The sequence below is a fragment of the Artemia franciscana genome, unplaced genomic scaffold, assembly GCF_032884065.1.
Source record: "Artemia franciscana unplaced genomic scaffold, ASM3288406v1 Scaffold_188, whole genome shotgun sequence".
Classification (NCBI taxonomy): Eukaryota; Metazoa; Arthropoda; class Branchiopoda; order Anostraca; family Artemiidae; genus Artemia; species Artemia franciscana.
In genome coordinates, this window is record NW_027062997.1 from 390367 (window position 1) to 406656 (window position 16290).

The window sequence follows — 16290 nt, forward strand, 5'->3', positions numbered from 1 at the left end:
TTTTCCTCGCTTCGGGATAGTGGAGAAAAACTCCACTAAAAAACTGTCCGGGACAATTGATTCGGCAAGGGATGATTGGAATAGTAATTGTAAATGGAAAATAATAGCAATGCAATCATAAGAAAAGTAATGAAAACAGATCCCATCGCTATCCATAGTTGGAGACCGTTTAACGTTTTTAAGCGCAGACCGAATATCATCTAAAGACACAGGTCAAATTTCAGATTCTCGAATGTGGTATGGTAGAAACGGTCTTATTTTCTGCGGAAAAAATGTAAGTAATTTATTATTCATATAACTATACAAAGAGACATAAAGCAACATCCGGAGAACACTCTTCAGTATTAATTACATTTTTCCACGAAGCTTTATCCTTGGGACTATCCCACGCATTTAAAAGAGCTCAGAGGAATTTTTCAGCCAACTCCAAAGCCTCAAATACTCCATTCCAAAAAAAAGATATAATCTGGCTATTGGAAAATTTAATGCAGTTGTCGGCTCGAAATCCGACAGCAATGAAGACGTCCTGGGAAAATTCGGACATGGTACCAAAAACAGAAGAAGTGGGTGCCTTCTGAAATACTGCCGGGACAACGAGCTGATAGTGGCCAACACTCTTTTCAAAGCCTGACGGAACCACCAAAAACTGCATAGATTATGTACTCGTCCCGAAACGCCGGAAAACGAGCACGCTAGACAAAGTCGCTCTTACTGGAGGAGACTTTGACCGTGATCACGCACTAGTAATGGCATCTTTCCACCTCTGTCTGAAGTCGGCAATAAAATTCTAGAAAAAATTTCCGAAATTCCGTACTAAGTTTCTGAAACAAAAGTCAACTTGCAACTGTTACAGGATAAATCTCGATTTGGCTCTCAAAAATCTCTTCAATGAATCCAGAGGAAATAGATTTAGACGCCCTAGTCGACAAGAGCACCGAGACCTTCATACACATAGCCGAGAGAGTCTTCGGAAGAACTAATGGCTCTGAAAAGCCATAGATCACCGATGTGAACATTCAACTGCGCAAAGAGAAGCGTGCTGTCGCTAATAGACAAGATCCAGAAAGCAGAGAGCATCTTAAGCGACTAACAGAAAAGAAGATCACACGCGCTCTAACCACGTACATTCATGACAAATGTAACCAATGCGAGCTCGACTTCCGGAAAGGCTATACCCATTACATGTACAAAAGAATACGAGAGCTGTCGAGGCACAAAACTACACTAACAAATGTACTCCTGAATAAGGACGGGACTCGCATCAATGACACAACAGGAATGAGAGAGAGGAAACAAAATTTTCATGAAAAGTTAAACCCCCCAAATCAATTCTAACCCTGCCGTTCTTGAGAATTTAACCATCTCCCCATTGGAACCAAGCCCACCACCACTCAGAAGCGAGGTTGAAGCTGCCTTGAAGTCAGTAAAATCAAATAAATCGCCTGGACCAGATGGATTGCAAGCAGAACTCCTGAAAGTCAACTCAGAAGTCGTAACAGACCTCTACCACAAACTTGCCACAGCTGCCTACCACAGGGAATATTTCGCGAAAACGTGGTATCCCGCTACCATAATTCCTCTGCATAAGAAAGGGTCCAAAGACGAATGTGACAATTACCGTCCAATTAGCCTGACAAGCCAACCTGCCAAGTGTTGACCAAGATACTATTAGACCGAATAAAGGCATTAACCAGTCACGTCATCCCGTAGTATCAGGCGGGTTTCTGAGCGAACCGCTCGACGATAGACCAGATTTTTATCATCCGTCAAGCAATGGAAAAATACCTTGGATACGGTCAGGACCTCTATCATTGACTTCAATTGACTTGACTCAATTGTTCGTTGACTTCAAACAAGCTTTCTACTTTAATTGGAGTTATGGCCTTTGGATGACACTACTTCATTACGGCATCCCGTCAAATATGGTATCACTTATTCGTAACCTGTATGAGCGGTTCAAAAGCCAAGTACAAACAGTTAAGGGAACGACCGAAGAATTTCAAACTTCTATTGGTGTTTTGCAAGGATGCATCCTCGCACCTCACATGTTTAATCTCTTCCTCCATTGTGTAATGTCGCATGTTGAAGCAACCAATGGGGCAATGATAGAAGGGATCTTAATCGATAAGCTGGTATACGCATATGACATTGTCATGCTCGCTGGATCCGTCGCTTAACTCCAAACCAAAGCAGACAATCTGGAAGTATTTACATGAACCTTCGGAATGAAAATTAACGAGAATATAACGAAATTCATGCGCGTGTCGAGGTTCAATAACCCATCCCTACCAAAAATAAAGCTTAATGGAGCGGAAATAGAATGGATAGACAGCTTCATATATCTGGGGAACCAGATCACGAAAGACAATAATCACTCAGTGGACATGAAAAGACGCCTGGCTCTGGGCAGGACCAACTTCAAAGCTCTGACGCCAATATGGAAGCAAAATCGAATCTCCGTGAAGCTAAAACTTAAACTATTCAGCTCCATCATCATTCCTATAGCTAACTACGGTTGTGAAAGATGGACAGTCAGAAGACATGACTCCAGAAGACTCGCCGCGTTTGAGACATAGCTGCTGCGTCGAATCGCTGGCATAACATACATAGATCGAGTCTCAAATGCCGACCTTCTCAAAAGACTGCAGTATAACACTCCCATCCTCAACAGGGTGTGTCCAACAATTCAGGTGGCTTGGCCACGTCCAGCGCATGTACAACGATCAACTACCGATAATTGCCTTCGAAGGTCTCATCCATGGTTCTCGCCCTCCAAAGCGCTGGAAGGACAACTTCTCCGTCTGCAACCTCCCTGGTCTTCTCAGATTGGCAAAAAACAGAGAGCAGTATAGGCGACAAATACATTGGCTTGTGAGGAGAGGCCCTGAGACGACCACCAAGGCCGGATGGGACTTAAGTCAAATAAGTCTTCCAGATTTTCTATTGGACATATATTATTAGAAATTTTTTAACATTTATTATTTTATTTTAGCATTTTATTATTTTTTTATTTATTTTTATTTATTTTTATTTATTATTATTTTTAATTATTTATTTATTATTTTAGCATTTTTTTTTAAATTTTCTTCAGTCAAAAACACAGCAGACAGAAATTCGGATTCTTATAGAAAAAACTGAGAAGATTAAACATATTATTTGAATAAAGAAAAAGACTCCATTAACAAAACTTGTTAATTTTGAAATCCATAACACAAATTTTTTCAGAGAAAATTAAATAACTAAATTCACCCGAAGATGAGCAGAAATAGTCAAATAATTTTTCAAGCTTAAAACTGCCATAAATCATTATGACCAAATAAATAAGACCCAAAACGAAGAGGAACAACAAAAAAACTGGAGCAGAAACTCTAAACGAGTAAAAACGAAGAGGAATAGAGTAGACTTCCCCCGTGGCTTCTTTAGGGATTGGTGTATAAGTTAACTGATGATCCACATCTGATTTTTAAGAAATGTCGGTTATAATGGAGTCTATTTTTTATTTTTCGATATTATGAGATATTAAACACATGGCTTGAAATAGAAATTGTTTTCAGTAAAGAGCAAATTATGTCCAATTATATAGAAGGCACGAGGGGCTTCAGCTGCACTCTTCTTTTTTTTCTGCAAGTCTTGAGATTGAGTCAGTTATTTATAGGAATTTATGCATGTATTTTGGTATTCATTTATATATTTATGGTTGTCTTACACTTGACACATATTTACACATATTTGATACACCCTGCTACTATTCCAGTAATTCGTAATTTTGAATAATCTGCAGGCAGAGCCGTTCAAAAACTGGGGGAGGGGCAACTTGGACATTCGCCCCGTGCACCGTGACTTGAGGAGCTGGGGGATTACCCACACTGATAAAAAATTTTAATTTAATTTGGCTTTTTTATTTTATATTTGAGTCAGGAGGGGGCGCTGCAATAAATTTTTTCAGGAAACACCAACGATAGGAAAAGCTTTGTCTGCAAGGCTGCTATTAAATATTTTTTTTTTTCAGATTGTAGGAGATAAGTTTCGATTTTTTTTCTATTTTAAAAAGTTTCCTACGTAGCTTCTTAAGGCATCTTTCTATTTGATTTTTCAAGAAATCAGAACGAATTTTGATAATTCCAACAATTTACTCGTATTCAAGACTTTTTTTTCTTAATGATGTAAACAAAAAAGCACAACAAACATTAATTTAGAAGATAGTTATATAAAACGATCAGCCACAACTTATTGTTGAATAAAAATCAAATAAGACAGTCTCAGCTTGAAAGAACGTTAAACTAAAAACTACCTTCACTGCTAAATTTACAATGATTTTAGTACAAATAATACAGGTTATTGATTAATAGTAGTAGAACAACTTTTATTATCAAAACAATGAAATATCGTACTGATAGCACAGCAAAAGCATAGCTTGCGAGACTGTGCTAATGGACAACAAAAAATCACGAGAAAAAGGAATCGTAATCATCATCAAAGTCGGAAACCAACTTCAGTAACGGCAGAGTATCCCATAAACTGGGTTTATCTGACATATAGACATCCCTAGATATACCTAGGTACCGAAGCTTTGGACAATATCTCTTCACAGTTTCGAGCGTTTTGCTAGTCACTTTAGGACAACCCTGGAAAGAAGGACAGAAAATAAAGCTCATAATTTCAAAAAAAGAGACAAAAATTCAATGGCAATTAAATAAAATCAACATTAACTGAAAATGCTTCACAATACTTTTACCTAAAAAAAATTATTTCTTTAGGCGTTCATATTCATTTTAAACTTTTTTTTATTTCTTCGTTTTTCGTGGAAAATGTACAACAATTAAATTGTAAAATAAAATGTAGAACAATTAACAACAGGAATATGAAGTATTCATTATTAATTTTATAGCACATTTACTCTTATTATTTGACAATTATTATTCAAAACTCTTTTTTTCCATTTTTCAATACTTTTGAAGACCTGTCAATTGTTAAATGACTATTCCCATTAGTAATTCAATATTAGCGAAAATTTTAGCAGCCTGCCTAAGCAAAGAACGATGTTAGGACAATGTAATCTTTTCTTCTGACCAAGGCACAGCATAGAGAAGGGATTGTCATTTAATCTTCGAAAGGCGCTCATTCGATTGGAAATTGAAGCCCTCTTTTAGAGTTAAAGTGATTTGAGGGCAATCAGCCCCCCTCCCTCGCGATCACTATTCCCCCAAATGTATCAAAACTAAATTTTGAGATCGCCATTTTGTTCAACATGGTTGAAAGGACTTTGGGACACGGGAAATTAAGTCTTTTGGGATGACAACTTTCTCCACCCCCAAAACCCTGAGGGACAGGGGCTATAAGTTATACAAGTTGGCCATTGTTAACATATAAACTTTTGTGGAAGAGGTGAGGGGACTAGCTTGATTGGAAATAAGAAGTTCTAAAGCCCTTTTTGTGAGTTAAGAGTCGGAGACTAAATAGTGCCCCCCCCCCAGTCCTCTTTCCCAAAATGTATCAAATAGAAATTTTGAGATAGCCATTACATTCAAAATAGTACAAAGATCATATAATAAGGCCTTCGTGGTTGATTGAAAACCCCAGAGCATGGGTAAAAGGGTTGTAAGTCATGCCCCGGGGCATATAAGATTTTTGTGGAAGGGGTGGTCGCATAAACTCTAGAGGTGGCTCATTTGATTAGAAACTAAAGGTTCTGGTTCCCTTTTTAAGAGTCAAAAGTGAAAGAAGCCAACCAACATCCTTTTCCCCGAATTCCTCTTTTACCTAAACGCATCTGAAAGATTCTTTAAGACAGCCATCGGAAGTAAGTTCAGAGAACATATAGCAGTGCCTCCAAGGTTGACAAAATCTTCCATAGTTCAGGGGCAAGGGTTTTTAAGTTTATGCTCCGGGGGCATATACCAAGAGTGGTTCCAGGGGGGCCTGGACCCCCATGATTTTCTGGCGCCCCAATTCCAATTCCGTTCTTTTTCTTTCTTTTTTTTCAGTTTTTGTAGTAAACTTGTCAATTTGGTCATTTATTCGTAGCTTATTTACCCAATTAACAACAAAAAAACAAAGCTTTCCTATGAACGTAAAGAGCAAAGTTGAAGTTTAAAACAGACAAAAATTATTTATCTTCAGCCGGTTCAGTATATATCTACAAAATTTACATAAAAATCTTTTGATTGCCGCTAGCTTTCACCTATTTTACAAGCATAAAAACTCATGTTTTGATGAATCAGCTTTTTTTCGTGTTACCAGATAAACATTCGGTAACACCGGTAGTTATAGTTGTTTGTCAATTCACAATTTGACATTAGATTGAAAAGTAGCTTTGTAGCTAAAATTTCAAAATGGATAAAAAGAAACAATCTGGATACGAGCATAGAATGGATAAGAGACGAAGGCTAATGGCTGAATGTCGAAGGGGATCGAAGGATATTTCCGGATATTTAGTAAAACATCCGGAAATCAAAAGGTAAGTTTTGACTAATAATAAACCCCCTCCCCCCTCAAATAAATCCATAAATGCCCTTGTCTCCCTCCTTTTCGTCATTGACTACCCCGATATTACTCCCATGTTTTTTATTATTACCCCGAGAGCTTCTTTGATAGAAGCACATTTCTTGGGACCCATCTGCAAAACAGAAGTGATCGCCTGCAACGAAACATGTGAAAAATTGTAGGTCTGCGAAACACCCAGCGTTTCCGGTTGGGAGGACTTTTGGTTAACTGATACTGCATCCTCTATTTGCAGACATTTTGGTGTAATTATTTCATAGATTCGAAGTGGTGATAGAAGAACAAAACACTAAAACAAGAGGTTTCAACCACTGACATTCTCTGGTACTCCATTAGAAACCGAGAGGTTTCAAAAACATACTTTTTCCTATATTAAAAAAAAAATCCGGAGAACGAAACTAAACCAAATCTAGGTCCGAAAAAATTTGAAAACTTCTCTGATTCTTATGACAGTTTAAGGGGCATTTAAAATTTGCCCTAGCAGCTACCGTGTTAGTCATAAAAATTTAAAGTAAGGTGTGCCCAGTTGGGAACGTTGGGCGCTAATGAGTTAAGATGTAAATTATCAATACACGTGTAAAAACAGCATTTTGACCTTGTTTCGGCAAAACAACCTATATTGAGATAAGGCAGAACATCCAAGACCATCCATTTCTGAAGTGAACAATATCATAAGAAAATGCTGTATCTCTACTTAGGGCGCACTTTTGAGAATATTTTTCTTATTTTTCACTACTTAACGGGGAATTTTACAAAGAAAAAATGACCTAACTGGTTGTAACGAGTTGAATACTTAGAATTGATAATTTAGTACTTGATTGATCACTGGAGGTCAATATACTGATCAGACAGAATTAATGAAACCCTATAAATTTGTTTAGAAAAAAAGCTAACTCAGAAAAACGAATTTACTTAGACACTGTGGATTTACGGTCGACGAGAGTTGAGAAAAATATCAATTATTTTGAGTCGCCTACCTTCACTAGGATTTTTAAAGGGGTTTCTTTAACAAGAAAAAAACACAACAAAATTTCTTTCAGATGCCACAAGTCTGTCGTTTCCCTCACTTCAAGAAGCTCGTTCAAATTCAAAGACTCTGACGATAACTTCAAGATTTCCGTTACCCGTTGCATCTAGTTCTCACACAAATTCGACTACAGAGACACTGCCTACCAACTTCGCCAAGGATAACGAACTGTCACCGCCAACTTTTTCCCACTATTCGGACACAGACATTGATTTGAAACATTCTGATCAACTACGAGAAAGATCGAGAGATGATACAAGAACCAATATGCAGCAGATGGAGACGACACACCCAAGTAGCACTAAATGCTCCTTCCTTGACACTGGCATCAAGCCCGCCTCTGACTTTGGTTTTGCAGTGATACTAAAAGAAACGAACCAACTAACATCGGGAGATATTACGTTTGTTCTTAAGAAAAGATGGAAGCTGAAGTTCGGACTTCAATACAAAGACGAAAGGGGGATGAAGTTACTCGTCGACTTAACATTGAGCTTCTTGTCCGGTTTCCCTGGCTGTGGTGAGCCGTCACCAAGAAGACGAAGGACTTTGGTGTAGTGTTTGTGTCATAATAAGAAACTCCAATAGCGGTGGAAGGTAGTCGGCTGCGTCTGGGAGAAAAGATAGTGCACTTACACAACATGCCAAATCACAGTACTATATGAATTACAAGTGTAGAGCTGCAGCGCCTTTAGCTAAGTTCAAGCAAGAAGATCAAGATGTCAGGAATGCCTTGAACTCTAAAAGAATGAAATAATACACCAGAACCGTGAATTATTTACAAGCACAGTGGAGACAGTTAAACTTTGCAGGGCACAGTGGGATTAAGTATGACTCTCTTATTGGACCAATACTTGTTTGTTAGCTTTTTGAAACGCACGCCCGCCTAGAGTCTCAGGCAAGTTGACCAAGAATTTAAATTGACTTAGGACCATTAGATTGCCAAGGATGAGAGGTGAAAAGGCACGCCTACCTATGGTCTTAGGCAGGTTGAACCAAGAATTTAGAATCACGCTGGCACCCTTGGTTCAGTGCCCCCCCCCAAGATTTTTTCTAGATCCGCCCCTGGCATATATAGTTTTATGGTATGGGTGGTCGTATAAACCTCAAGTTGGGATCATTTGACTAAAAAATTGGAAGTTCTAGTGCCCTGTATAAATATTAAAAGTGATTGGAAGGCAATCAGCCCCCGTCCCCACTCATCATTTCTCAAAACATATTCAATCAAAATTTTGAGACAACTATGATGTTCAACATTGGTGAAAGATTCAGTAATTTTGCATTTTGGGGATGTCAAAACCCGCACAGCTATGAGGACAAGGGCATTTAGGGAATTTGTTGACTATATACATACGATGTATGGTATTGAGAAATGTGGGCATGTTTGATCTTTCATTTCCAAAAAGACAAAAGGCATTCAAGTGAGTTTCAGAGAATACCGAGGAAAATTTTGAGCAACATTAATACACGCTATGTGCATACAGGTTGTCAAAAGGGCATAAGTCAAGAATGTTTAAGCATACTAATCTGGAACTTACAGGAGATGTTAAGCAAGATTATCAATTGACAAAAAAGGCAACGTTTAAACGCTATTACAACTATAACTACCACTACTTCTACTGGTAAATTTCATGCTACTACTACTATTACTGCTCACTGAAACTACTGCTTCTGAAGAAAGAACTAAAAAGGCTGTGGATATCGAAAAAAACATTCCAGGGAGTATTGAAGGGAAAGCAGAATTAAATTAAAACATACTATTTGCAAACCGATTGCTGACACGGGCGTATCATCAGTATTTTTGGAACAGCTTACTGTATCAAGAGGAAATTTTGGAGCATCATGAGTGGTATATTCAACTGACCAAAAGGCAACGTGCACCTACTACTGCTGTCATTACAGTTACTCTTACTACTAATAATACACTATTACAAATTGCCGAAGATCGTCCTTTTCGGCCAACCGTCTTGGGGAAAACAGAAAGTAGGTCATCCACAGTTTGGGTAGGAGGACGTCGTAAAGAACGATTTAAGAGAAATAGGAACTTCCTGGGAGGTTGTAAGGAGGGACTCTGCGCAGATTAGGGTGGAAGAGGAGGGTGCGTAGCTCTATTGGCCTTAGGCAGACTGGTACTGTGGTGAGTAGTTAGTAGTAGTAATAGTAATGCTACAGCTGTTCCTACTAATACCACTCCTACAATGATACTGTACAATTAAGGCTATAAGAAAATGCTAGGAGAAAATTTTAGGCTAGGAAAAAATTTGACAGAATACTGAGGGCAAAGTTTAACTAAATCAAAACATGCTTTGAGGATACATATTACTGATACAAGCATATTAGCAATATTTTTGAAACAGCTTACCGCATCCATAGGACACTTCTGGGGCATCATGGGTGGGATGTTTAACAGATCGGAAGGCGACGTATATCTGATACTACGGCTATTAATACTGCTGCTACTACTATTCCTACTACCACCATTACTGCTATGACACTAGTAAAATTAAGGCTATGCATAATAACCCAAAAATTTGACAGAAAATTGAGGTGGAATTTGAACAAAAGCAAAACACACTATGTGCATGCATGATTTTAAAAAAGCGTATCTCATGGAAAGATTTGAGTCTTGGAGATTATACTATAGAGATTACTTTTACGGTAAAGTCAATTCACAAAAAGGTAACATGTGCATGCCCAGTACTAACACTGCTACTTTTGCTGATACTACTACTACTACTGCTGCTAAACTACTCAAGCTACTACTTCCATTGCAACAACTTATAAGCCTTTGAGTATTCAAGTCAAAAAAATATTAAATGGAGTCCAAAGGGCACATCAGCCATATTTTTGGAAGGGCTTACCGTATCAAAGTGAAAATTTCGGGGCATCGTGAAGGGAATATTCAACTGATCAAAAGGCAGCACAAGCATGCTACTACTGTAATTACAACTAATAATAATACACTACCACTGCTACTACTTTTCCTACAGCCACCATAACTACTGTGTTACTAGTAATACTGAGACTAAGTCTATGGAGGTGAAAATTTTAGGAAATATTGAGATCAAATTTGAACTAAATGAAAATACACTATGTGCATTGAGATTGTCAAAAGAGTATATCTTACGAATCAATTTGTGTATTAAGTTGAAACTCTCAAACGCTCAGACTACTAGCAATACTATTACCACTGCTACATTTAGTAGTTCTACTACTACTATTAATCCAACTACTACTTCTATTGCAACTGCATGTAAGGCTATGAGCATTGAGATAAAAATTTTGAGAAGAATACATATCGGCAACGTCACAGCATTGGCTAATTGTATTAAGTAGAAACTTCCAGTACATCATGAAGGGTAAGTTCAACTGACCGAAAGGCAATATGTTAATACTGCTGCTGCTAATACTAATACAATTACTACTAGTACTAATGCTACTACTGTGGCTATTATAAAAACTATTCCTAAGGATATGAAGGGGAAATTTTCAGGGGAAGATGAATTGGATCAGAACACACCGTCTGTATGCAGGTTTTCAAATGGGCATATCAGCAATGTCTGAGGAACAGTTTTGTATGTAAGTTGGAACCAAGAGGGTATTTTGAGGGGGATATCGACTTTACTAAAAAACAATATTTGAATACTAATCCTACTGCTTTTATTTACACTGCTACTATTACTACTACTGCTACTACAACTACTATCCCTATACAACACGATTGGCGTGAATAATGGATGAATACCCTCAAAGTAATACCCAAAATTCGTATAAATGCTTTAATGACATTAACTATGCATTAAACATGGATTTGCATTTTGCAATTTTGTCACTAATCGAACTTGATGCTCTGAAATTATATGACAAGAATTAAATAATAAAAGTAATATTGTCAGAAGTGAAAGAAAATAAGGACATTGATATGTAATAAGGTCTGAAACGCTAAGTTGACACATTTAACAAAATAGAATGATTAATCTCTCGAAGATCTACTTGTAGGCAAGTCAATTGTCTCATTGATTTAAGTACAAACTTGAAATAATTAAAACAATAAACGTATTAATGTATAGCTTAGATGGTTAGCTACACAATGATCTAGACAGGAAGAGAAGTTGAGCTTATTTTTGCCACCTTACAATATAAAAAAAAGAGCAAAGAAATTTTTTTTTTATGACAAATCAACTTCTAAACAAAAGATAGACAAATAGGATGATAGATAATACCAGATTAATCCAAACAGGAGTGGTAAATAATGTTAAATGACAGAAAATGAAGTAAACGGTTTAAGCTTCTCTCAAACGCGTTGCAATCTATCAAATCCACTACATATAAAGGGTCAGGAACGCAATATCACTTCAAAATAAAACTATTCATGTAATGCAGCGAGAATCTGACTACAAACTTGAGTAAACGACAAAACCCCGATCGAACCTTTAACTGCTCAGTTTTAGACAGCAAATCCAAAAATGGTGAAATATACAGTGCGTGAGGCAGAGCTAGGGCATTATATAGTTTAGCAAGTACACACTTACTATAACTATACTTCAATGCAGCCAATTTGGCATAGCTGGTGCGAAAACCTGATGTGGCATGTCAACAGTAAGAATACATTTTTTATGCTTATCTGGACCATAAACAAGGCGGAGTTATTTCAGTGAATAAAACTGTATAATTCATTAACCAGCCACAATAACAGATAAAGATGACATAGCTTTACCTCGGGCATTATAAGCAGGAAATTCAGTCTTAATAGCATTAACATTGAGTCCTAAGAGCTTATAACCAGACACCAAAGAATCAAGGTTTGGCTATAAAGTAAACAGACTTGAACTGATAAGCAGCACATCATTTGCAGAGCAAATCTAACTAAAATCAAAAACATCTCCATTAATTGTCCGAGTCACAGTAGTCGTAAGAATCCCAAACATAGTATGACTTAAAATAGAACCTTTCCTGAGTCCTCTAATAAGACTAACAGGCCCAGTTAAAATACCTTTTCAAGTTCAACCCTAACATAACAAGGACTATACCAATATGAAGGCGACGCAACAATATGGTGCGTAACTCCAAAATCACGCAGAGGCAAAAACAATTTTTGATTGGACTACGAAATCGAATGCTACTAAGGTCTTGCTTTTATTCCCGTTCACTGCCCGTGTCAGGAAAATCCCCAGTCTAGACACTCTCGCCCGAGTCAACCTAAGATCTACTACCCAACCAATGGGTTAGGTTGAATTCTAAATTCTTGGTTAAACCTGCCTAAGACCATAGGCTGGCGTCCCTCGTTTACGTCTCATTCAAGGCAATCTAATGGTCCTATGTCAATTTTAAATTCTTGGTCAACCTGCTTGGGACTCTAGGCAGGTGTGACTTGCTAAAAGATAAGAAACAGATATTGGTCCAATAAGAGCGGCACACTTACTCCCACCGTTTACCCATGCCATTTAACCAAACACTTGGAAAACCATAGGTTCTATCACTATTTTAGCTCTATGACTAGCTACCTTGGTTCTATTGCCCTAGCAATGGCGCATGGACGAATAATAGACATATCTATTAACAAATGAACTAACGTCATTTTTATATATCCTAATAAGGGGGGGGGGAGGATTAATGCCAGGTTTGCTTCTCACTCAATTGGACTATCTGTCTTGGCTTTTTCTACAATTAGCCATGATTTGATGCCCACAACTATTCCATTTTAACTCAGCTGAGGCACACTCAGCTTTCCTAGGTTTATGGTCACTGAAACACTCGGTATATTTCTTTTTGTCTTTCAAAAAAGCTGAAAAAGAAGACCAGACCTTGGCTTATCACAGTCACACCAAATGAGATATCACATTTTGAACGTCTTTTAGCTGCCCTTCAGCTTTGGACATGACTTCAACCAAACTTAAGGGTACTTCTCTTTACTTTTGCTACCGGGAGAGGCTTCCTCCCCATACTTCATATCATGAACAATTACAGCAGCATACATATCAAGACTAATGCTATCGTTTAAATCATGAAGTATAAGCTGAAACAGTAGTTTACTTTTCATCAGTATATTATCTAGACTACCTTGATAGAGAATCTTATCAACCTTTTACCACTATGTCTAATAGCAATACCGCGGGGGATTCGTCTTAGTAATAGGCAAATAACTAATTTAAATGAGATACTGAGATGATTGCTGAATGTTTGCTCAGAATCCACAGCAACTTTCGAAGCAAGAGTAAAATTAGAGACAACGTGATCTATAATCCCTTTCAATTTATATTAGCTAACATATTAGGGTTTTATTCCTAAGTAATCGGGTTGCGAGAGCAACACTTTGGTTTTGTCCCGTTTTTTTTTGTTTTTTTGGTGTTTTTTTTTCTATGTCCGATCTCAGCTTATTCCTGGAAAATGATGAGGGTCTAACCTTTCCGGTTTTTACGGAAATTGTGGACCTCAGGCCGGATTGATGAATATGACATTATTTTTTGGAAAGCTCCGCAGAACTCTTGCCTGGGGCCAAAAAGGATGGTTTTTGTTTGTCCACGAGCCAGAGTCTATGGTTTGCGAAGTGAAGTGGAGTTATATAGCCTATGTCAGAGAGGAGTATCTGAAGTTGTGTAGCCAAGCTTTTGTTTCATCAAAGCATGTTTCTGTTTCGAGTGGAAAGCTCCGTTCTAGCAGGCAAGCAGGTAGGCACCACAAATTGAAGATGGACTAAAATCTATATGTGTTAAATATATGCGGTTATTATCCAGCCAATATATCTTCTTTGAGTGACAAAAAGGAAAATTTACAAAAGCAAAAATGTGACATTTTCCCACAGGTTCTAAAGTGCTGCCATCTATTGTTTCTATCCATTTCTGATCGTGATTTCAGCTGAGTTTATCATTCAGTTTTTCGGACTTGGATTGCGGTAGAGAAATGGTATCAGATGTGCCTAATAAACTTTAAAAGTTCTCTCATTGCTAAAGAAATTGGAGCTTATCCTTTGCTCCTTTCTAAGTGGTGACTTTAGAAAGTTGGCCTACGGCAAAAAAATCTACTTTTGAACTAAGACCCATATAATTTTTTTTTCGACGGCAATCGATAGCTCTTGATGAGCTGATCAAAGAATATGACATTCATTTTTGGTACAAAAATTCCTTCATGAGATATACCAGTTGGAAAGTTTAAAGGGGTTGACAACTTCAGTAGTAAGGTACACACTGAGACGAAATCTAGGCCGATACAAATTGTGAGACATATAGAGGACTTATTAACAACAGTTGGCTATGAGGGGTTAAAAACTTTTGGTAGTTGGTGTATCTATTATTTGTTTCTGGTGTATTTGATGGTAAAACCAATTTGGTTCCAGTGGTAAGACATGTAGGGGACTTGTAAGTAATAATCGGCTGTTAGGCTACAATAAGATTCAGCAATGAGGGGTTTGCATCTTTTGCTAGTCGCAATGAGGGGTTTGCAACTTTTGCAAGTTGGTGTACCTAGTATTTATTTTAAGATCCTTATAGATTAACAACTTCAGCGTTTAATCGAAGCGAGGAAACAAAACTAAACTGTTGCTCTCGCAACACTTTACTCGGCGAAGCCGACCAAAGGTTGCCTTAACACCACACGTTGCCCATGCAACGTAGATCTAGTTTTAGTAGTATTTTTTGCCAAGTCATGTGCGATTTACTGGCAGTGTTTGTCTATTGCTACATTAATCAGGGAAGTTAAATCTTTTAGAGCTCCATGATGGTGTGCGTTTTTCGCTAATTTTCTACGGACTTTTTATACTCGTTCTGCATTTTCAAACTTGACGCCCGCTAAGGAGTAAAATTGCCTCACTTCACATACAGACCTTTTTCATTAATGATTGAGTTCCTGTGTTTTCAGTATGTTAAGACGTATACAGTTGTTTAATTTCTATGGAATTAACACAAAGAATGGGGTTAGACCCTCATAAAACTATTAAAGCCAATGTTTGAGAAAGGAACAATGAATGTTATTTGTTAATTGTAAGTTTTTACTTATATTTGAAAAACTTCTCTGGTGGGAAAAGTATTTAAAAATAGTTTCTATTTGTCTATAATTGCTATTACTTTTTTATTATCCAAATCAGGAATATTCATAAAGCTTTTTTAGATTTTTCTACAGTAAAATATATGATATCAGGTTGATATTTATATTTAAGAATTTTTTCAATTAATTTTTCATTTAATTTTTAAATTAATTTTTTTTATTTTTTTAATTTATAATTATATTACTATATATTAATTTTTTCAATTAATTTTTTCATTTAAGAATTTAAGAATATTTATACTTAATGAATGTTATTTGTTAATTGCAAGTTTTTACTTATATTTGAAAAACTTCTCTGGTGGGAAAAGTATTTAAAAATAGTTTCTATTTGTCTATAATTGCTATTACTTTTTTATTATTCAAATCAGGAATATTCATAAAGCTTTTCTAGATTTTTTACTGTAAAATATATGATATCAGGTTGATATTTATATTTAAGATTTTTTTTTTAGTAATATTAATACTGAAAAACTTTGAATGGATGGATACGGAGAGCACCCCTCAATTAAACATATAACCAATTTAAAAAAAAAAAATCCACTTCCAAAGTACTTCATTACAGGGCAAAATTTCCTGCAAAGATTTTAATCTGAATGATTTGAGAACTAAAGTGGGACAGTTGCATCTCCTATGTCTTCACTAGTCTCACATCCAACATTTAATTGGAAAGTTAGACATGGTGTGCCATCTATGAATCAAATATGTATTAGGCTTTTCAAGCTTAA

General features: G+C 36.8%; 1 protein-coding gene across 1 annotated transcript in view; it reads right to left on the minus strand.

Annotated features, from left to right (window-relative positions):
* Window positions 1–4335: 4335 nt before the first annotated feature.
* LOC136042736 (uncharacterized) overlaps window positions 4336–16290 on the minus strand; it is a 50121-nt gene continuing 38166 nt past the window's right edge. Inside the window, exon 6 of the mRNA XM_065727701.1 lies at window positions 4336–4625. Coding sequence (XP_065583773.1) covers window positions 4446–4625 — 180 coding nt within the window. The 3' untranslated portion in view covers window positions 4336–4445. The remainder of the gene's footprint in view (window positions 4626–16290) is intronic.